General features: G+C 49.7%; 1 protein-coding gene across 3 annotated transcripts in view; it reads left to right on the top strand.

The window, feature by feature from the left end:
• EDAR (ectodysplasin A receptor) overlaps nt 1–21,569 on the top strand; it is an 88,476-nt gene that overhangs the window by 62,497 nt on the left and 4,410 nt on the right. Inside the window, exons 5-11 of one of the 3 annotated variants that reach the window (XM_040454166.1) lie at nt 4,916–5,001; nt 12,446–12,532; nt 14,121–14,249; nt 14,366–14,440; nt 14,725–14,797; nt 17,352–17,508; nt 18,613–18,673. In XM_040454166.1, coding sequence (XP_040310100.1) covers nt 4,916–5,001; nt 12,446–12,532; nt 14,121–14,249; nt 14,366–14,440; nt 14,725–14,797; nt 17,352–17,508; nt 18,613–18,673 — 668 coding nt within the window. The remainder of the gene's footprint in view (nt 1–4,915; nt 5,002–12,445; nt 12,533–14,120; nt 14,250–14,365; nt 14,441–14,724; nt 14,798–17,351; nt 17,509–18,612; nt 18,674–21,569) is intronic. The other 2 variants (XM_040454167.1, XM_040454168.1) reach the window with 2 other exon arrangements.

Here is a 21,569-nt window from a genome sequence, read left to right as displayed (position 1 = left end):
GTTGGGGTGGTGGGTCGGAAGGGGTCTCAGAAGACTTCTCAGGGTGACATTGGGAAGGTGGGAGTTAGTCAGGCTAAGAATTAGGACAGAGCTCTCCAAGATGCTCAGGGCAAAGCTCAAAGGGGCAAGCAACCTGGTGGGATGTGGAGCTGAGGGTCCCTGTGGCTGCAGAGGAGGCATGCCCAGGGGTTGTGGAGAAACCAGAGAGGGGGGCAGGGGCCAGAGGGAAAATGGCTCTGGAGAACAATGTTGAAGACACTGGTCATTAGCTCAGTGTGGAAGCAGACCACCATGCAGACTTCTAAGCTGGTATAAGACACAATTGGACTGTACCTTGGAAGATCCTTTTGGCAGCAGTGAGGAAAATGTGCTGTGTAGGGAAGACACAGGAGCCCAGGGGCGTTGTGAGAACTGGGGCAAAGTGGGAGCCTTAGGAATTGGAGGGAGAGGAAACATGAGAGCTCACTGGAAGATAGCATTGACCGGAGTTGCAGACCAAGGGCGTGGGGGGTGGGGGAAGTATATTTTGAAAAGGAATCTCAGATGTCTTCCTTGGCCAGCTGTGTGGACAGTGAGACCCACTTGCTAAGAGGTGGGATACTGGAGGAGGAGGAATTTTGGAGGGAAGGTGAAGGGAGGGTGGAAGAGGTGTGTGTGTGATTTGAGGTGGTTGTAACATCCAGACCAAGCTATCTGACACAGAGATGGATAAACAGGAATGAAGTTCAAATCAGATCTGCAAGTCATCTCTGCACTAATGGTGTTGTCCAGACAGGCTGTTCCAGTGAAACAGAAGGGGAGCATGGGTAGATGCAGAATGGAGCCTCACTCACAGCATTGCTGGCTTTGTCCCAGCAGTGGCTCAGACCATACATGCATCCCACAGTGGTCTCTGAGATTCAGCCATGGCATAATTACAGATGATCTAGAAGGGGCAATGATAATGCACATTGAGCAGCCTGTTTCATTCTTATCTTTAGGCTACAAAGACTTTCTAGCCAGAAAGCACAAGCCCGGGAACCAATGCAGTAAATAACCTTGTCCTGTAAGCAGGTGCCAGCTTGGTCACTAGAAAGGGTGTTCTGTGGCAGTGAAGACAATTTCCTTGGTCCCAATATATTTACCAGAAAGAAGATTACCAGTGGAATAGTTGTGAGTGCCCTGCTTCTAGAAGGCTTCAAAAGATAAGAATGACCATCTGTAGATTAATGGGGAAGCCAGCATCTGTACTCTTAAAAGGGTCTTCTGAGCTCTGAAGTCTTGAGTAACTCGCTCCCTGCTCCATAGGAACAGTGACCTCCTTCTTCCACACCTTGACTGAATCACCCAGGGCACTCATTGAGTGGATGAAGGCCACTGTGCTGGAGATACGTCTCGACTTTCATCTCACTGCATCCTTCACAGATATGAAGATGTAGTTGGTTTCCAGTTTGGCCCTGTAGTGTGACAGACCATTCAAATAAGTCACTCCCAACCCCAAGGCCACTGTAGCAGAAGGCCCCTACTTTATCTCTGGTCCCCCAGCCTCCTCAGAGGGGCTCTATAGAGTACTGTGCTTGTCAGGGGAAGGCTCCAGGGCCTCAGGACCTCCCGTCTCTTGTTACCCACCATAGGCCCAGAGAACAAATGAGGCTCTCATGCTCTGTGTCACAGGGGAGGGTTACCAGGAGTCTGGGTAAGCTGGCGCTGTTCACTCAGTGAAAGGCTGTTTTCATGGAGTCCATGTGGCTGCCAGGCCACAATGCAGGCCGCCACGGATTTGTCTTCCTAACACCATAGGCTCCCTTGGCCCTGCCCCCCTTGTGGTTTGGCAGGCACACTCCCCTTATTCTTTGCCCTCTCTGCTGTGCGTCAGTATGTGGCTGAGATGCTGGCAGAACAATGAGCATACATGGCTTTCCTGTTGAGAAATGCTGTGTGGGAGGACAGGGAACAAATCAGGAGAAGAGGAAGACATGGAGGTTTTATTTCATAGCCCACCCCCACCCCCTGCCAGAGCAGCATCTTATCCATGGCTGGCAGTGGCCCATCTTACCTTCCGTTGGCCGGTTTCCAGTCCACGTCCACTCCCTTCAAATAAGGCATTCTAGGGTTGTTGGAGGGCCAGGTGAAGGACACGGTTCTACGTGCCTCATTGTGTGAGAAGACAACATCCAATGGCTCCATCACATCCATTACAAGCTTAGGAGCCCTGAGGAAAGGAAATCTTTGGGGGAAATCTATACATCTGTTGACATGGAATAAGTCAACCCCTTCATAGAAGATTCTAGAGGCCCCATTTAAACTGCGTTTTATCTTTCTCCTTACCTTAATCAACCCTTGAGGAAAAAAACAAAAAACAAAAAAGAACTAAGAAAAGTCAAAACATAGATCAAAGTGTAGGAAATCAGGCCCCTACAGAAAGACAGAGGGACCCAATACTCTGTGGCAGGGACACAGACCCCTGAATGAACACCCAGCTTCAGGCTGATGGGAATCTGTCAGATAGAAGCAGCCCAGCAATGATTCTCCACTCCTGTGTAGCCAGACTGTGAGAGGTCTGGGTGTAAGCTGCAGCACGAGTTGCTGAGGTTAGTCCTGAAGATGAAACCCTCACACCTGACAATGTTCTGGGCAGTGGTACATGCCTGGAAATGCGAGAGGCAGTTCACATGCCAACTCAGGCTGGGAAGTTCCTCTGGAACCAATTTATTTTTTTCGATGTATTGCCTTTCAGTATTTTGTTTCTTGGCTACGTTATTTAATATGTCACACAGCTTGGTCCAGACACAGCATCAGGACAGGAGGCCCTGCTGCAGCCCTGCCAAGCCCCCATGGGAGTCAGACAGAGGGGGGGGGGGCCCCCGGCTTGGGGGGAAAGCGAGAAGGAACTGTGTGCAAGGAAGGGCAGCAGACCCGCCCCCAAGTGTGCACAGAGCGTGGCGGCCCCGCAGACCCATCAGGGAGCCATGTTCTAAGCCCAGGCATTCTCCACCCGCTGGGCAGCTGCGGCTCTTCATCTCAGACAGAGCTCAGAGCTCAGGTGTCAAACAGGGTAGGTTTAGCTGTGCTGCTTCTTTTTTAAAAGGGAGGAAGAAAGATGCACAGAATGCCCTCAGCGCCCTCGTCAGGCTGTGAACTTTGTACTTCTGTGGAGGAGAACTTAGTGTTGTTCATTTGATTTTTCCAACCAATGTTGGCCTAGAACCATGCCTCCTCAGTGCCCTGCACAGATAGTAGGAATATAGCTATGAGCAAGACTGGCCCTGAGGGACTCCCAGGCCAGGCACACCAACAGTCCTGATCCAGCAGAAGAATGTGCCCGAAGGGGAGGTGAGGACTAACTCAGAGCCCCAAGTGCCAACAGTGGGTCTGGATGTTAGAAATCAGGGGGCTGGCCTGAAGCCTGTCACCCTCATGAGGCCACACACAGACACGTGCCACCTCTTGGGAGCAGATGCTCCATAGGCCCCACTGTCACTTCCTGCATCCCAGGCACAGATGCCTTATGGAGAGTGGCAGAATATTTGTTTGAGAGAGGCTTTTTCCAGAAGGCTTAACTGTAAAACTGGCTGTTGTGGCTTCTCTGAGGGCTGTTTTAAGATTGACTAATTAATGTTTATGAGATACACAGGGATCTGAGGATAAAAGGCCCTGAGGAAGGGCAGGCAATTATGATCATAATGTTATTGGTAATGGTCCAGCTCATGGCGGCTGGAGTCCAAAGACAACCCCAGCACCCCTGCCATGCTGCCACCTACCCTGCCATCAGTGGGGCCTGGGTGTGCACGGCTAATAAGAAGGAGATTAAAAACCAACCATGGAAAAAGCCAATAGTGAAGAGGGATTTTTCATCTCTTGAAATCATAAGGAAAAATGTTGGCACCAGCTCACGTTACTTAATCGATCTCTCATGATGTGATAAATGGTTTCATGATCACCGCTGAATGTGTGTTTATGAAAAGCAGGCACATGCCAAGAGAGGTGCCAAAGTCTGCATGTGGAAAGGAGCCAGAGCTGTGAGCACTGGAGGTGAGGATTGCCAGGTCCAAGGGGTCCTGACTCAGGGTACAGAGCTCTGCAGGCTAGCGTGGTCATCAGGGCTGGCACACTGACACTGGGAGGCTCAAAATACGTGGCATCAATGGGGGTAAACGACTTCACAGTCTTATTGTGAATGATTTCTCTGTTTCATTCAGTACATGCCACCCCGGTGCGAACACTTGAGCTTATGCAGCGTCTGAGTCAGGTGCTTCCTGAGGTGGAAACAAAGGAATTTCAGTTATGACCTGGTTGTATGTCAGGCCAACCCTAAGGCCTTCTGCGTTGACCTCTCTAGACATTGCTGCTTTCTGTCCACTGCAGCCAGCTCCGTTCAATCTTAGCAGGCATACAGAAGGTCTGTGAGGTGCCAGTATAGTAGGGGCTTATAGACATATTTGCCAGTAATCCTGCCAGGCTAGTGGTTCTGAGACAGGCTTTTGCTGAGGGGGGGGAAGCTCCTCCTCCAGGGGGATCTGGCTCGCTGGCTGGAACTCCCAGAGAGCTAATCAGGGTCTACATGTGGTAGGCACACAGATACTTTGGTCGATGATGTGGATGAAGATGATGAGGACACACACACACACAACAAATTCATCAGTGAAAACAATCAAAAAGGAAAGGAGATTTAAAGGCCCAAAGTGGCCTATTATTAGAAAAACTGTTTTTCCATTTCAAGACATGCTGAAAACTCCCAGAGAAACTCAGTGGTCAAAATGGGCTGCTATTTCTGAGGGTTCCCGATTCCCATGGCATGTGTCTCATCCCTGACTTTGGTTACACTTTGATCATGCTTGGATCATGCCTGAATCACGGGCATGCCAAGTGATCAGTACTTGCTTGTGGTGACACCTGGCTCACCTGTCTGCTTTGTCTTGTCTCGCCCTCCCTGTAGCTACTACATGTTGGAAAATAGACCCAGGAACATCTACGGCATGGTCTGCTACTCCTGCCTCCTGGCACCCCCTAACACCAAGGAATGTGAGTGCCCTTGTCCTTCCATTGGAACACTGCTGCTTCAGCACTGGTATCTCTTGTTATGCGGTGTTGTAAAAATAAGCCAGTCCCAGCACCCAGGCAGATGAATACAGTGCAGGCATAAACAAAAATGCTCCCATGGCCTGGCCAGTCAGGCAGCAGGTCCCTGAAGGGAAGTCTGCTATAGCTGAACCATGAGTCAGTCACCTGACACCTTGAACAAGTTTTGTCATCTGTGACATGGGGTTTTAAAATCTGAACCCTCCATCTCATGCAATTATTGGAAAGACCAATGAGATCACAGTTGCCAAGGTATTTTTGCAAAGTCCTGCAAAGTACTAGACAATTTTAAGTTCTTGTATATACATTTCAAACCAGATGAGACCAAGGGAAAGATGAGGAGTGGTCACAGTGAATGAACTGGACTCCACAAAGCCCATGTAATCAGTGAGGCTCGCAGATTCAGAGTCCCACCTTAAGCTGTCTCTTTCCCCTTCTCATTCTGGTTGATTCTCACTGCATGTATCTGTGAGGAAGGGCCAGGGACCTCTGCTCCAGAGAATGTAGCATGTGGCCCCTTGGATCTATGGTCTGGAGAGACGCCATGGAAGAGAGTGGGTGGACAGCTGTCCCTGGGCTGCAGGAGCCCTTCCTTGCTCTCCCCCAGGCCCGCTCCTACCACAGGGCAGAAGAGGGGCTGTGCGGGGACCCTGCCTCTCCCCCACTCCATGTTCTCACAATATTCCTGCCCAGGGGAGTAGAACAAGGGTCTGCCCTTAAGAGCAGTGGGAGGGAGGGAAGGAGAGAAGCAAACAAGGAGCACCACTCCACACCGCGCCCCCCGCCCGCACCTTATGGTTCAGGGGGAGGAGATGCCCAAGTGGGCAGGTGGGCATGTGTCAGGTTGCCCCTGGGGGGCCACCCCTCTTTCCTAGATAACTTCAGTAGATGCACTGGCAGTAATGGATTTGCATATCTTTAAAGCTAAGCTTTGTACCCAGCCACATGCTCATTAATTCACAAATTAGGGGAGGGCCAAGGGCTCCAGGCTTCCAGCAGGTCCCGTGGTGAAGTCTGCTCGCCGTGCCACTGCCTCCTGCTAGAGGATCCCAACTAATTCAATACCAGATAGTTCTGGGATGGAGTTCTCACTGGGAAGATGTGAGGCACTCCCCTACCTATGCAGAAAAGTGTCTTTGCCTGAAGAACCTGGAAAACAAGCTCACACACATGAGGTTTGTTCTTGCCCAGGCCTTCCATAACCAGCCAGATGGCTGGAAGAGCTCTGAGGCAGGGGAGGGGTGCCTCCCTCCTCTTGCCGTCCAACAATGGGGTCCATCACACGGGGAGAGAAAGCAGAGCCCCTGAGCCCTCGACACTTTGAAAATAAGTGCATCCTTTCCCCAGCCCCCAGCCCTGAATTGCTTAACTGAAAACCAGCTTCCAGTAAGGCCTTGTAGTGGGTTCATAGCATCCAGCCCTAAAAGAGGCCAGCAAAGACACTGAAGCCAAGAGTCAAGGGGCAAGCCTCCAGACCTCTGTCTGCCAATCTGGAAAATGGGGAGAGGTAACCAGCTAGGTTGTGGGGTGTCATGGTGAATGGAGCCCTGCCTGGGTCAGGGTTTCAAGTGTGCATGTGAGAGTTTCTGTCTCCAGCTCTGGGGTCTGCACCTCCCCCCTGCACCAAGCTTCAGTCCCGAGATCTTTCAAACCAAGACTCCTGCTCAGGAGCAGCCAATATAATCAGAAAAGCTGGTTGTGACCACAGCCTCCATGAAGACCCTGGGACTCAAATCCATAGGGCTGCCTTCAACAGCTCCACCCCAGGAGAGCCAGGAGAGTCAGTGAAGCCTCATTCATCAGGATCCTGACATCACTGGCTGGCTGTCCCAGTCCCATCAGGTGCTGCCTTTCCTGAGCCTACAGTCAGTGGTCAAGAACTCCTTTGCCTCCAAGCTGAGACGCTCCCTCTAGTTTTGATGTGATTTACCTGGGCACTTGCTGCATGAAACTACCCAGAGTCAGTGAGTAGCAGAGTGTGCAAACCTGTGGTCAGAGACCCTGGCATGGACCCTGGGCAAAGCATATAATGCAGACCTGGAGCTGGCCAGAGGTGACAGGAGCCCCCTGAAAGACACCCATGCAGGAGTCTGGAAGACACCATACCAGAGAAGGCCAGCCAGGAGCTGTCACATCTCCCCCCACCCTCTAGGGCACTCCCCCTCTCTCTGTACAGGGGTTCCTCTTCCATATTATAGAAGCATCTTCCCTACACAGCTCTATGAAATGTAGGGTGAAGGGGCCATTGTTTGCGATCATCTTGCCTTTGGGCCAGTTGTTCTCTCTCATGAGAACAGAAATTAGTGGACGTTACTGTGGAGCCTGGTATTCAGGGACTGTGAAAAACCCTGCAAGCCAGGAACCACCCTCCATCTGTTTTCTCTCCTGTAAAATAGAGAAACTAATATCCTCTCAGTATGCCAATAGGGCTGACCTACGTGCACAAAATACTTGCAGTATTGAAAGCACAAAGCAGGTGCAAATGAGGACTCCTCTCTAAACCAACTAGAGTGCAACAGGGAGGCCCCTGGATGCTCAGAGCACCCCCAGAGGAGCCTCCCCTCCTCCCCTGCTTGTGACCTGCCCATAGGAAAGTGTGCAGCTTCCTTCCAGATGCAGCAATGACCGCAGTCACTTCCAATCCCATCCCTATCTGGGCGCTGGCAAATCAGCACCAGATGGAAAAAAGAGAAGAAGCCCAAGTCAAAGAGCACTATTCACTTGGTGAACCAGCACTGTCTGTTTTTATTTCCCTCACATTCTGAAGAACTCATGCCTGAGGGCTGCCTCATAAAGGAATCTGTGGTGTGATAACACAGAGGTGGCCTGGTGCCATAGCCAGGAAGATTTGGGTTTCATTATGAGTTTCCCCTCTTAGGAAAGTTACTTAACTTTATGCCTTAGTTTCCTCATCCTTAAAATGTGGATATCTGTGTCATAAGATGTGGTGAGGGATGGTGCATCAACCGTGGATGATGAGTCCACCCAGTACCACACAGGGTGCTCAGGGAGCAGATGGCAGAGTTCCACAGCCCAATGGGTGAGCGTGGCCCCACCCCAGGTAGCCCACACTGACTTTCTGTCCCCCACCTGCCCCAGTGGGACCAGACCAACAGGAGCCCACCCTCACAGAATGCTGGAGGGACCAATGAGGCAGGTCCGGGGCTGGGTCCTCACTTGTCCCAATGTCCTCATTTTTATTATCCCTCCTCCATGATGACAAGCCCTGCATCAGGTCCAGGATAGACTCAACCAGAGTCTGTTTTGGAGAATTCTGCTTAGGAAAGCTGTGGCAAGTTTCATTCAGATGCCATCATGCAATGCCCACTAAATGTGGAGCTGTGGCATTCCCAAATGCCAGTGGCCAGCTGTTTCTAACACAGTGTCTCTCAAACTGGAATGTGTACATCCATCACAGAGTCCTGCTAAGAAAGAGATCCCGACAAGGCAGGTCTGGGGTGGATTCCTAGACTGCATTTCCAGGGAGATCCTGGAGACACCCTCCTGCCAAGTTTCCAGCAGCTTTGCCCATTGTTCCAGGCTCCGCCACTGGGGGGCACTGGGCCAACACAGCATCCTGGGGGCACCTGCGCCGACAGCTCTAAGAATCAAACCACTCCTGAAAATCCAACCTGTTTGCCCTATGCAGAAAAGACCAGCAGTCTGTAACACATACGGCATATTTATAAACTGTGTGGATTAACAAACCTCAAAGGCCCCGTGAGTCCTGTCATCACATTGAATAGAGGTATTATTGCATTGAGCCACAGGCTTACAGTTCTCAAAATCCTCTTGAAGAAAATGGGCCTACACCGTGTAGAACCCTCACCTCCCCTACCTACTGTCCAAGTCAGTCTGCCCCAAACACACCAGTGAGCTAAGCAGAGCCAGGACCCACTTGCTTTCATTTTAATATAGACCTTGTGTGAAGATGTCTGCCGATTTTCTGGGCCTACGGTTTTCATCTACTTCTCTGACTCCGTGTGTAAAGGACTTATCTCTGCTTATTCAAAGCTAGGCTCCAGTGGGAGCATTATGCTGTGTAAGATGGACCAGTAGTTGGCCACCCGACAGAAACTACTGAGAAATATGTTCACCTAACAATCCATTCTGAGGAGGCCAAGTGGACCCAAAACGTGCCATGTGTTGGAGTGGAGGGAAACCTCCCGGACACCAAATACTTGTGTCAGTACTGAGTTAACCCTCATTAGACCAAAGGGGAATCTGGAATAGGGAAATTGCCATGCAGTGGCCTGGTGGCCTGGTGGCCTGCTGTACTCAGGGCACCTACCCACAGAGATAGACCTCTAATCATGCAGCCTTCCTGCCTACCCTCCCTCTCTCCCTGGGATGTGCTCAGAACAGAACATTTTTCTAGTAGGCTCAGGGATCATTGAACAGCCAGAGAACACCCCACCCAGCACCTGCAGGCCAGGGCCATTCATTTGACACTGGCTAGAGCTCAATTGGGGGAACGTCTAGTGAACCAGGGTGGAGGCAGGGCCCACCTTGCCACCTGACCGAGTTCAGGAGCTGTCCATTGGGTGTAGTGAGATGTGTTTCACTGACATGCAGTAGCCTGGACACCTTGTTTGCTAATGGCGCTGTGTGAGCAGTCCTGCCAGTCAGGTGCAAAGTCATCTCACAAGTCTGTGTGTGGCTGGGCTGTTCTCATTGTTCCTCCCTGGACCACAGGCCTGGGCACATTTGTGCCTCTAACCCCAGACTCTGTCACCCAGCCTTGGCCGGCAAGCCCTGGCAGAAAGGGACAAGAAGAGACAAAGATGACAAATCCACAAACAGAGCCCATGGGTATTTTTTTTTCCTGATGAATAGCTTAAACTCCTTTCAGCTCCTTACCAAACAGATAGATTAGCTTTATTTTCAGTGTCCTGTTTGCTTTCAAAAAAGAAACTGGGTTCTGCTTAAAGCCATGCCCCATGTTGCTTTTCCTACTTGACTGGATGCAGTTGAAGGCCCCTTACCATGATGAAGGGGAGCCAGATGGCCTGTGAGGTGCACACAGCAGAGCCCCCAGCCCCAGGGTTTGCCGTGTGCACATAGCCCTCACAGGGAGACGGAGAGGGGGTGCACCTTCCCACCAGCACTTCCTGAGAGGCCACTGGTTCTGAGGCCAGGTGAAAAGGCTAAAAAGTTTGGGGATGGTGGGGGAGGAAGGTGTGGGCCACCTCCATTCTGAGCGGGTCAGCTCTGCAGTCTGCACTAACACAAGGGTAGCCCATGGTGGTGCGCAGAGCTGGGCACCACAGATGGGCCTGCTGCCTTGGTGCCCCATGCACCCCTCAGCATGCCCCCCTTCTTGTAATGGCAGAGCTAAGAAGTGATCCCCATAACCAGCAGTTGAGAAAGAGGAGAGAAGCCAGAGCCACAGAACTCAGAGTGCCCTGTGCAGGGGAGGGGACTGCTCCATCCATTGTGTGGTGGTCCTGGCACAGCCACATCCATGTCTGGGGCAGCACAGCAGGTGACAGAGACCAGGTGAAAGGGCAAAGACCAGGAGCACCAGATAAGTTAGACCCCTGGGCTCCAGAAGTGATGGATCCCCAGACAGGAGACACCTCTGGTGCTGAGAGGTCTGATTTAGCAAGACTGATCTGGCCTGGGCTGGAAGGGTGGCAGGGTGGTCCCAGCGTGCCCCAAGGTGACTTTGCTGACAAGCCTTCTTGGGCTCCCAGGCTGGCCCCTGTGCAGGGGCTGCTGGGGTTATGTGTGCCTCACACCCCTCAGTGCTTCCTTACAGTAGGTGTGTGGTTTAAAGAGCCCACCTCTTGACTCCTCCACCTGCAGATGACATTTCTCATCCAGCAGCAACAGTTACATTCCTGGCAAACCCAAGTGACAGGCCACCCCTGAGACCCATGGCACCCAACAGAAGTACAGTGACCCCGGGAGCCAATCTTCAGTCTGTCCCCATTGTATTTGCAGTTTTCTCTTTTGTTCTGGCCCTGCTCTCCTGTGACCTTGTCTACTTACTGGACACAGATGTGTGGATAATTCAACAGGACTTTCCTCACCCAGTTGGCTGTGGTGCCCATCTCCCAAGTTGACCCAAGCTGTGTGCACGGGTAGTTTTGGAAATACCACTTACAGAGTGTGGTTTCTCCTGAATGACTTCTCTTAAAGAAACTGTGTTACAGATGGCTCTCATGAAAGCCTTGAGGCTGGCTGACCAGGGTCCCAGGGAAGGTGTCACTCCTTGCTGGGCCAGCTGGGGGACCGAGTGTGTGACTTTTGGAGAGGCCAGCTCACCTGCCCTTACTTGGGATCGTGCAAGGACACTTCACAAATTACTCCAGAACTGGCAGAGACAAAAATGAGACAGAAGAAGCATATTTGAAACATGATCATTTTCGTTAATGGCAAAACTCAAGTCCAGCCTACAGGAAGATTGGCTATCAGGATGTTGTGTTTTCTGTGGCAGAACATTTTTGCTTTGTTTTAACCAATTTCTCAGTGATGCAATTGGTCACAAAACCAGCTTCCATTTCATCCCTGCTAAGTGATAGAAGGAATAGGGAAGGGAAGTTTTAGGAGTCACAGTTTTGAAAGAAGGCAAAGTTCATCTCTATTCTTAAACTGCTTGAGCACAAGTATTTTTAAAAATGAATCCTAGGAGGGGCACCTCGGTGGCTCAGTCGGCTGAGCATCTGAATTCAGCTGAGGTCATGATCTCGTGGTCCGGGAGTTTGATCCCCAGGTCAGGCTCTGTGCTGACAGCTCGGAGCCTGGAGCCTGTTTCAGATTCTGTGTCTCCCTCTCTCTCTGCCCCTCTGCTGCTCATGCTGACTCTCTCAAAAATAAATAAACATTAAAAAAAATGAATCCTAGGAAAATCCTAAAGGAAAACACACCAAATTTTCAACTTCAGCTAGCAATTCTTTTACTTCTTTCTTGTGTTCCCATTTTTTTCCTGATTTTTAATAATGGAACATATTACTTTTATAACTAGAAAAAGTATTAAAAAGACATTTCTGTTTTGTGTAATTGAAGAAATTTCTCAATTATTACTTTCCTCCAGTAATACTTATATGTATATGTACTTTTCTCATCTTTATAGATTGCATATATTTTACCTCTGTTCATAGAAATATTGAGTTGGTGAGGCACCACTTTTTAGTCTTAGCAGATTTACCTACGTGTCTTCTCTTGAAGATTAACCCTTGGGAGGTCAGAACACTCTTTAGGGATTATGAAACATTCTAGGAGATTAAAATGTTTCCCTGTCCTGTGCCCCTTGCTGCAGTCCCTGCATAATCTAGAATACTAGATCTCCGGGCTCTGCGACTACACCTTGCGTTCCATCCTTGGAGGTGGGGCTTGTCCAGGTCATCCCGAGGAATACACGGTGACTGGGTTCTCATTGCAGGTACAGGAGCCAGCTCCGGAGTCTCTGCCAACTTCCCCAGCACCTCTGGCAGCAGCACCCTCTCTCCTTTCCAACACGTCCACAAAGGTAAGGATTGCACTTCTGCAGCTAGCCAGCTGGAAATGAGGGGCTTGGATAAGAGCAAAAGGGAGGCTGGAAGCAGCTATGAGGAATAGCAGTAGGGCTCCTCAGTGCCCCCAGTAGCAAGAAGGTGGTCATGATCTCTGCAAGGAGTGGAATGGATCTCTCCATGGGTGTTCTGGGCCCCTTAGAACATGCTGGCAAGAAAAGCACATCCTGGGGATGGCAGGGTGGTGCTCAGAGCACAGGCGGCCCCTCAGAGGGGAGCCAGCTTCCTGGCCGTGGCTGGGCTTGACAGCAATAGCCATTCTGTTGCTGGCTTTCAGATAAACCTACTGAGTTCAACACTTTAATATTTGTTTCCAGTAACTACGTTTCACTACCTATTCCCTTAGGGATGGAAAATCTTGAGGAGGGCAAAAGACCCCAAGACCCATGTTTCTCTCAGATCAAGGCCTCATGCTGCCATCTGGCAGTTTTAATGCTGTTATTTAAGCATATTTAGAGCCCTGGTCTCAGTGAGGCTTGGGGGCCCTTCAAAATCCCACAGTGCACTCAGTGTGCCAGCCTTGGCATTGCTCTCCAAACCTGACCTGTACTTTCACAGAGCATCAAAGCAGGAAGACTTTGCTAGGATATATGAGTCTCATTTCCTCCAGACCCCAAGTGAGGGGCAGGAATAGCACACCCCAGAGAATATTACAACATTTATATCATCCATACCTGGCATCCAAATAATGATACTCCCCACATGACAAGCTGAGGCCAGTTTTCCTGCAGACACACCCCACTGGGGAGGATGGGCAGCTGTGGAAACAGGCAGTGCTGGGGCTACAAGCTCTATGCCTCTTCCTAAAGGGCTGCCACCTCCCTTACATGGTCCCCAGTGCTTTAGATCTTATCCCTTTCCCATGGTGGGTAACCTGGATCCTGCCTCATGACAACAGGAATCTTGTGATTTCAGAGAATTAGAACACACGTCAGGGCATTGTATGTATCAACAGCAGGCATTACTGGGGAAATGACTGAGAATCGCCTGGTGAACCACCCCAGGGAAGAATCATGGTGGAGGTGATGGAACAGAGGAAGAGGTGTGGCAGCACCTGTACCACCTTTGCCCTGAGACTCCGATTATTACATGCAACTGAAATTGCATGAGACACAGGACAGAGCCAAACCAAAAATAGAATTTCTAGCCCTCAGAAAAACCTTGGGTGGAACTGTCTTCAGGACACTTGCTCATGGGTCTCTTCCTCTCCATATCCCACCTGACCCAGGGCTCCCAAAGTAGTAGAAGCACAAGCAAGCACCTCAGGAACAACTGAGTGAACCCAAACCATGGGGTTCCAGAGAAGTCTGGATCAGCCTTAGTTAAGACCAGCCAGGAGAGCTCCTGGGCAGTCCTGACATGATTCCCAAAGAAAATCTGTACAGCTTGGGTCTCAAGCTAAGCAAGTGTTTTGGATTCTGAGGGTCCCCTGGAAGCATCTCCTGCCACAGGCACTGCCATCTTCTCAGAGGGCGGGTCCTGCCGGCCTGATGGGCTCTTGTAGGGAGTCCTGAGCCCTATGTTGCCCTCTCTCCCTGCCTCCAGCAGAGCTCTCAGGCCAAGGGCACCTGGCCACAGCCCTGATCATTGCCATGTCCACCATCTTCATCATGGCCATAGCCATTGTCCTCATCATCATGTTCTACATCATGAAGACGAAGCCTTCAGCCCCAGGTGACTGCTCCCCAATGCCCCTACACCCACCCCACAAACCCTCACTCTCAGACTGCTCCATCAGCTTACCCTGTCAGCGAGCCAGGCTCCTCACACCCTTCCCTTTCTCCAACCAGCATGCTGCACCAGCCACCCAGTGAAGAGTGTGGAAGCCCAAGTGAGCAAGGAAGAGGAGAAGAAAGAGGCCCAAGGTCTGCATACACAGCCCCCACAGCACGGGTGTCCATCTCCAGGGTGGAGGTTGTCTGCCCCACTCACCAGCCTGGCCTCATGACACTGGTGCTCCCATGCAACGTAGAACAGGGCTGCAGGAAAAAGTGTCAGTGCCCCCACATTGTGCTTGGCTCTGAGGGTGGTGTGGTTTAGACACCAGTCAGGCCTGCTAAAGAGGAAGTGAGCAGGGAAGGATGAGCTCAGAGTCAGGGGCCGACTCCAGCTCCCTTCTCCCACCCCCAATCTTTCCATTTATCTGCAGACAGCGTGGTGATTTTCTCCGAGAAGGATGAATTTGAGAAGCTGACTGCAGCTCCAGCCAAGACTGCCAAGAGGTAAGCCAAGCCAAGGCAGCCACTTACCATGGGATGGAGCAGCCCCCAGCCCAAGGAGACGTCAGGGATCCTCTTGGGTTCCTGAGCAGGAAGGGGAGCTGGGTTGCCAGATGGGGAGCACATGGAGAGGCCTAGCCACTGGCTGGAGGCTCCAGAGGGAGCAGGGCCTCAAGACTGGCAAGGCAAGTGAGTACCAGGTTTCAGCCTCACCACTGACCTGCAGCAGGGGCCAGGCAGCATGAGGGGCAGGTGGTTAACACCTTGCTCCAGGGCCAGATGCCCTGGGCCTTCTTCTTCTACATCCACCTTCTGCATGCAGACCCAAAGCCTGCGAGTGCCCCTTTCTTCTCCAGCAGCCTACTGCGGCCAGCACTGACACTGACATCACTAGTGCTAAGGCCAGCACTAGTATCCCTAAACCCTGAATGGCAGAGGTGATGATGATGGCTACCAGACATCTGGCCGCCAGGCACCATGCTAAGTGTAAGCACCCCATGAGCAAGGTGCTAATATCCCTGATTGTGGGAAGCCAAGGTCTGGAAGCTGTCACATGCCTGAGGTCACACATCCATGAGTGGCAGGGCAGAGAGCCAGAGCCCCTGGAGCTCTGACTCCAGAGCCCACATTGTACAGGCTCCAGACCAACCACTAATGCTTATGAAGTAAGGCCTCTTAAGGAAGAGGTTTGGCATATGAAATTTGCACCATACTTAGTGCACATTAGGATGTAGAATCAGCCCTGGCTCTAATGTCTAGGGCAGAGGGAAGTGAACTTTTCCTTAGCCCCTTAGATGGTAATTTGAACTTGGTCCTGCTTAGGTTCCGAAAACCCACCCCATGGTATCAGCACCCTGTCCAGCCTCCACCCACTTGGCCATTCCAGGACACCGTCTACCCAAATGCCCATGTATTTGGGGCACAGAGGCCATGGGAGACCCCCAAACTAGTTACAGGAAGAGCAGAGGAGCAATGCCTCCTGTCCTGGCCTCCGGCCTGGGACCTTCCTGTGGTGGGCTTTCATTTGTAGGAATGATCATGAATCCACATGTTCATGTAGAGCTTTGGTGTTAATAAAGCACTTCTAAACATGTTACATTTGGAAAACCCCAGCATCTCTCAAGACCCCTGACACAAGGTCAGAAAGCAGACTTAAATCATGAAATCTTTGCATGCTGGAAGAAAAGAAAGTGTGTCCACCTCAGCAGGCCCTCAGACGGCAGGTATTTCCTGTGAGTGCCTCCATTCCCACTGACCTCATTTCAGAACACCAGGGCATGCAGGGGCCATGATGCAGGGTCTGGCTCTGCAGAGTGCCTCCCTGGGGACAAGTTTCTCCTCCACCCTCCAGTCTATCCAGCCTGGTGTTGTGGCGGCCTCTCCTCTTCTGTTCTTCCAGCCTTTGCTCATTCTGAAAAGTAAGGAAAAAGGAATACTAAAAAGGGCAGGGATGTGTCCCATGACTTAAGCTTCATCTAAAGATTAAGGGAAATTTGGGGTATTTGTAAAAATATTTGGAAAAATAATACTTGTTTCATATGTAAATGTCAAGTAAAACTTAAAACCCAACGATGGTGCTATAGAAGACAAGGCACAGAGCTCCTCTCCCCTCTGCCTGCTCTCAGTTCTTAGGGAAAGGACCTAGGACAGTCAATGGTCTCTGGGGACAACCATGCTTTTGTTCCTAGCCTGCTGTCAAGTGGAGACAGCAGCAGGCCAGCCAACTCCAAGTGAGTCCCTTGAACCTACTGGGCCTCACCTTTATCTGGTCTCTACAGTTGTGTTTGAGTGTGGGCTTCATTACTGTAACCCAGTTGCTAGAAAAGAATAATTCTTTGTAAGTCTTCAGCCAGACCACAGGAAGCCAGCAGGATGCCTATAAAAAAGAATGCTGTTTTTTATATATTTGGAATGATTTTGAGAGTTTAAGCTCCACCCCACATGTGCCTAAGGCTGTGGACAGTGAGCAGTGGTGGAAGTGGGCCCACATGACTTCCTGGGGGATTTCCCAGAGCCCCTCGCCAGGCTCTCTGTGACTCCCCCCCCACCACAACGCACACATTTCAGCCAGGTCACCCCCTAGTCAAGAGGGGGTCCCCAGGCAGGCTCCATTCAGCTTTGTTTTGGGTTATTCCAGAGAGCTTGCACAGATTCGGTGCTGGCCACATAAACTGTTTGCTTTTAGACACGAGGCTGAACCTGGCACTTTCCTGCATTAAATATAGGAAGCTGTGATGTATTTAAGAAAGCTTGACTGAGCTAGGTGGGGGTGGACAGATGAACAGATGCTGTCCCCCTCACTGTTGGACCCCAGCCCTGCGGTGCTCATGAGACACCTTGTGAGTCCTCTGACAGGACACCTGCAGGCCACCCAACATCCGTGTCACTAGTTGGGAAAATAGCAGAGGACGAGGAGTAAGAGCGGGGCACGTCTCTCTCGCTTCATGCCCAGAAGCTGCTCAGTAAAAGCATGGGGAACAAGTCCCTGACCCGGTTGTCTCCCCACTGGGAGGACGTATCAGGGCTGCAGTTAACACACACCCTTCTGCTTCCACAGCGAGAATGACGCATCATCGGAGAATGAGCAGCTGCTAAGCCGGAGCATGGACAGTGATGAGGAGCCTGCCACTGACAAGCAGGGCTCCCCAGAGCTGTGCCTGTTGTCGCTGGTTCACCTGGCCCGGGAGAAGTCGGCAGCCACCAAGTCAGCCGGGGTGAGGCCCTGGCGCTGCCGCACGCACGCTCACCATTCCCCAGTAGACCCACCGCCAGGAACCTAGACAGAGTGACAGGTTCAAAACGATATAGTAAAAAAATAGGAAACTTATCTCTCTATTATAGAACTTTACAAAAGAAAATGAAAATAAGCAAAGAAAAAAAAGTTAAAATTGTTTGGGATACCATAGGACAGGAAAAAACCTTTGCAAACATACTGGTGTGTATCTAAGCAGACAAGCATATGTATATGTGTGGGGTGGGGGTGGGAATGGGCATATGAATACACACACATACATAATATGCATTTTTCATGTAAAATTGTCCAAAGGGCTTGTCACCTAAATCAGGCCCCCACCCTCATGGCAGGGTGCATGGGCAAAGAAGCACAGGTCTGCCCAGGCTGCCTGAGTGTGTAGCACTTGGGTCGTTGGCAGCCCCTTGGGACCTATTCTCCCAACCCCAGGTCAGCATGTTGCTAGGTAATGTAGCTTAGGGTAAAAAAAAGTCCCTCCATTGGGAAGCCGAATCTGGCCTGGGTCTGGACAGGGATGCCATGCTCTGGGCTGCCCTGAGTTCAGGGATGTCTGTAATGGCACCCATCACTTGCAGGGACCCTGGAGGCCTATGGAGTTTTTCTGAGAGGTATTGGCTCCTGTGGGGCATGGGACTTTTCAGCCAGGGTCCCTTCTGCACTCATCCAGCATGGGCCTTGTGTCCTTACCCCAAGCTGTGTGCTCTGGGAGAAGAGTCTGTGGATAGCTGCAGACACGGCCATAGCATCTCAGGCCACCGCCAGCCGGCTGGGGTCCTCACCACTTACCCTCCCACACAGACTGATGCAGGTGTCTTGTGAGCCTGAATGTCCAGTGGGAGCAGCAGCCTCTACCTCTGTGAATACTGAATGTGCTTCAGGCAGAGACCTGAAGAAAAGGCTTTCTCCCTGTGATTTCCTGATGAGATGTTCATGTGAGGGCGCCATTCAGCATTTCTGACTAGAAGTCAGGGGAGAGCAGCTGCCAACACTCCAATGGAGAATTTGTATCTTTGATGGCTACCACTTTCCCTTGTGAAAATTAACATTCTCTTAACTTTTCCTATAGATTCAAAGTCGAAGGAAAAAGATATTGGATGTGTATGCCAATGTGTGTGGAGTTGTTGAAGGTAAGCATGGATGCACTGTTGGGAGACACTTAGCCAGGTTTCCCCAAGGATCTTGTCCCAATCATCAATATGTAGGAAACAGCTCTGGTAGGAGTCCTGAGGCCCCATGAGGGCTGAGAAAGGCCGCCCACTCTAGCTTGTCATGCTCCTTATCCCAGTGGCTGGGGAACCCACTTCAGGTGTGGAAGGACATGGGATTTGGCATGAAGCTATTTAAAACTTTTGCCTGGCACTCCCCACAGCCCTTTCCCTCACAGCACAAGAAGATGACACCCATCCCCAGGGCAGAGCCTCTCTAGGGGACTGTGGATTCAGGATGATCTAGAGAACAGTGTCCTCCAGTGTCCCCAGATCCTGTCCTTACATTGGTGTTTTCAGTCACTTACCCAATAATTAGCTGGCCTTGCCCTTTCCCTGTGTAATGGTCTCCATCCACAAAGATGCTTCTGGAGCAAGCAAAGTCAGGCTGTATCACAGCAAGTACCCTCCAGGTATGGGCAGCAGGACTAGGAATATAAACATTTCAACCTGAAACAGGAATCCACACTGCCCACTTCTTCTCAATCCAGGCTCTAAATCACCTTTGTATTCACCCAGGAGACAAAACCCCTTATCACTGAGGTTAGGGAATGTTCCCGGCTTCATCAGGCCACTCAGTCCTGCTCTCACTGGCATCCCTCCTTGGACTTCAAGGTCTGGCCCAGGCAGCAGGAGTGGAGCCTGGTGCTCTCAGTTCTCCGCACAGAGCCCAGCACACCTTGCCTGGGGCAGGCTCCCTGGCTGGGTGCTCTGTTGGTCAGAAATAATTTCTAGGGGCCAAGAACTCTACTTGGCTGCCTGCTGAAATATGGCATCTCTTCTCCAAAAATATACATGCCCCAGGGTCAGCCTGTGTGATAAGGCTGGCAAGGCCAAGGGACCTCAGCTGCCCAGTGGAGGGCAGCACTGTGGAGTTATTCCCAGTGCCAGTGGCTCTCTTCATGGCAGAAGGAAGGACACAGAGGAGAAGGTGACTGCTGGTGACTCATCCCTGCATGGGAAACACCAACAGCCTTTGGTTCTAAAACCTCCCAGAAAGAGGAGGATCCATATATCTTTTCTTCCCCCACCCCCATATGCAATTTTCTTCTAAAGGAAAGTCAAGGGAACTGACAGGAACCTAATAAAGATCTCTGAAAAGAAGTCTCTTCATTTGAAAAATAAACCATGTCTTTAAATGCAATAACTCCATGGAGAAATAAATGTAATAAACCAAATTTCATCCCTGACAATAGAAAAAAAAAGAGGTTGTTGTTTACTTTCCAAGTGTGTGAAGATTTTCCTGTTATCTTTGTTATTTATTGATTTATGGTTTGATTCCATTGTGGTAGGCAAATACACTCTTTCAATTCTTTTAAATTCTTTTGTTGAAATTGAAGGCCTGTATTCTGCTATTGTTGAGTCAAGTGTTCTATAATGTTGATTGGATTTTCTTCATGGTTGGATTTTCCTTGTGTTGTTGAGTTCTGTATTCGTGCTGATTTCCTAGTAATTGTTCTATGAATCACTAAGGGAAAGGCGTTGAAGTCCCCAACTGTAATTGTGGAATTGTCTATTTCTCCTTTAAGTTCTTCAGTTTTTTGCTTCATATATTTTGGAGCTCTGTTGTTTGATGCATATAGATTTAGGATTGCTATGTCTTCACAGACAGTGGATTGACCCTTTTATTAATGTCCCTCTCTATCTCTGGTCATTTCCTTTATTCTGAAGTCTACTCTGTCTGATGTAATAGCCACTTGTGCTTTCCTTTTATTAAGTGTTTACATAGTATATCTTTTTCTATTCTTGTACTTTCAACCTGCCTATATCATTATATTGGACATCAGCTTCTTGTAGATAGCATATAATTAGGATATTTTTAACATAGTCATTGATATGTTAGCATTTAAGATTGCTATTTTATTTTTTGTTTACTCTTTTTTGTCTCTGTTTTTCATTTCTCTGTTTTCTTTTTCCTGCTTTCCTTTGGGTCACTTGAACATAATTTAGAAATACACTTTGATGTCTTTTGAGTGATGTATACTATATGTTTTGAGTGCATCTTTTTCCATAGCTATTTTAGCAGTTTCTCTAGGTACTGTATTATATATACATATATAATCCACTGAGGTCATCCTTTCACTAGTTCAAGGGAAGTATAAAAACCTTACGTCCTGGGACACCTGGGTGGCTCAGTCAGTTAAGCATCCAACTCTTGATCACAGCTCAGGTCTTGATCTCAGGGTCATGAGTTCAAGCTCCCCACTGGGTTCCGCACTGGGCATGAAGCCTACTTTAAAAAAAAAAAAACAACGGCTTCTGTTTATGTCCTTCCTGTTTATAGTTGTCTTAAATATTTCCTGTCTATATATATAGAACCACATAAGTTGCTTCAAACTAGCAAACATAACTCAGAAAACCTAAAAGGAAAGTTATTGTGGTTACCAATATTTTTGCTTACTGTGCTCTTTACTGATGTTCCAAAGTTCCTTCTTTTAGCATTTCCTTTCTGTTTAGAGACCTCCCTTTGTCATTATTTTAGGGTAGTTCTCTTGGTGACAAATTCTTAGTTCTCCTTCATTTTGAGAATGCCTTGATTTTCCCCTCACTCTTGAGAGGTATTTTCACTGGGCATGGGGCACTGTGTTGACAGTTCTTTCATTTCCATAGTTGAAAATACAGTGCCACATCCCTTTGGCTTCCAGGTTTCTGATGAGAAATACTTTCTCATTCTAATACTTTTCCCCTGTAGGTAAAGTGTTGATTTTTTTCTTGCTATTTTCAAGATTCCTTTGTCTTTAGTTCCATGAATTTATGATGTATCTTGGTATGAATTTCTTTGGGTGTATTCTGTTTGGAGTTTTCTCAGCTTCTTAAA

This window comes from Herpailurus yagouaroundi, unplaced genomic scaffold (genome assembly GCF_014898765.1).
Source record: "Herpailurus yagouaroundi ecotype Mexico unplaced genomic scaffold, PumYag 210, whole genome shotgun sequence".
NCBI lineage: Eukaryota > Metazoa > Chordata > Mammalia > Carnivora > Felidae > Herpailurus > Herpailurus yagouaroundi.
This window is presented reverse-complemented; position numbering and strand designations above follow the sequence as displayed.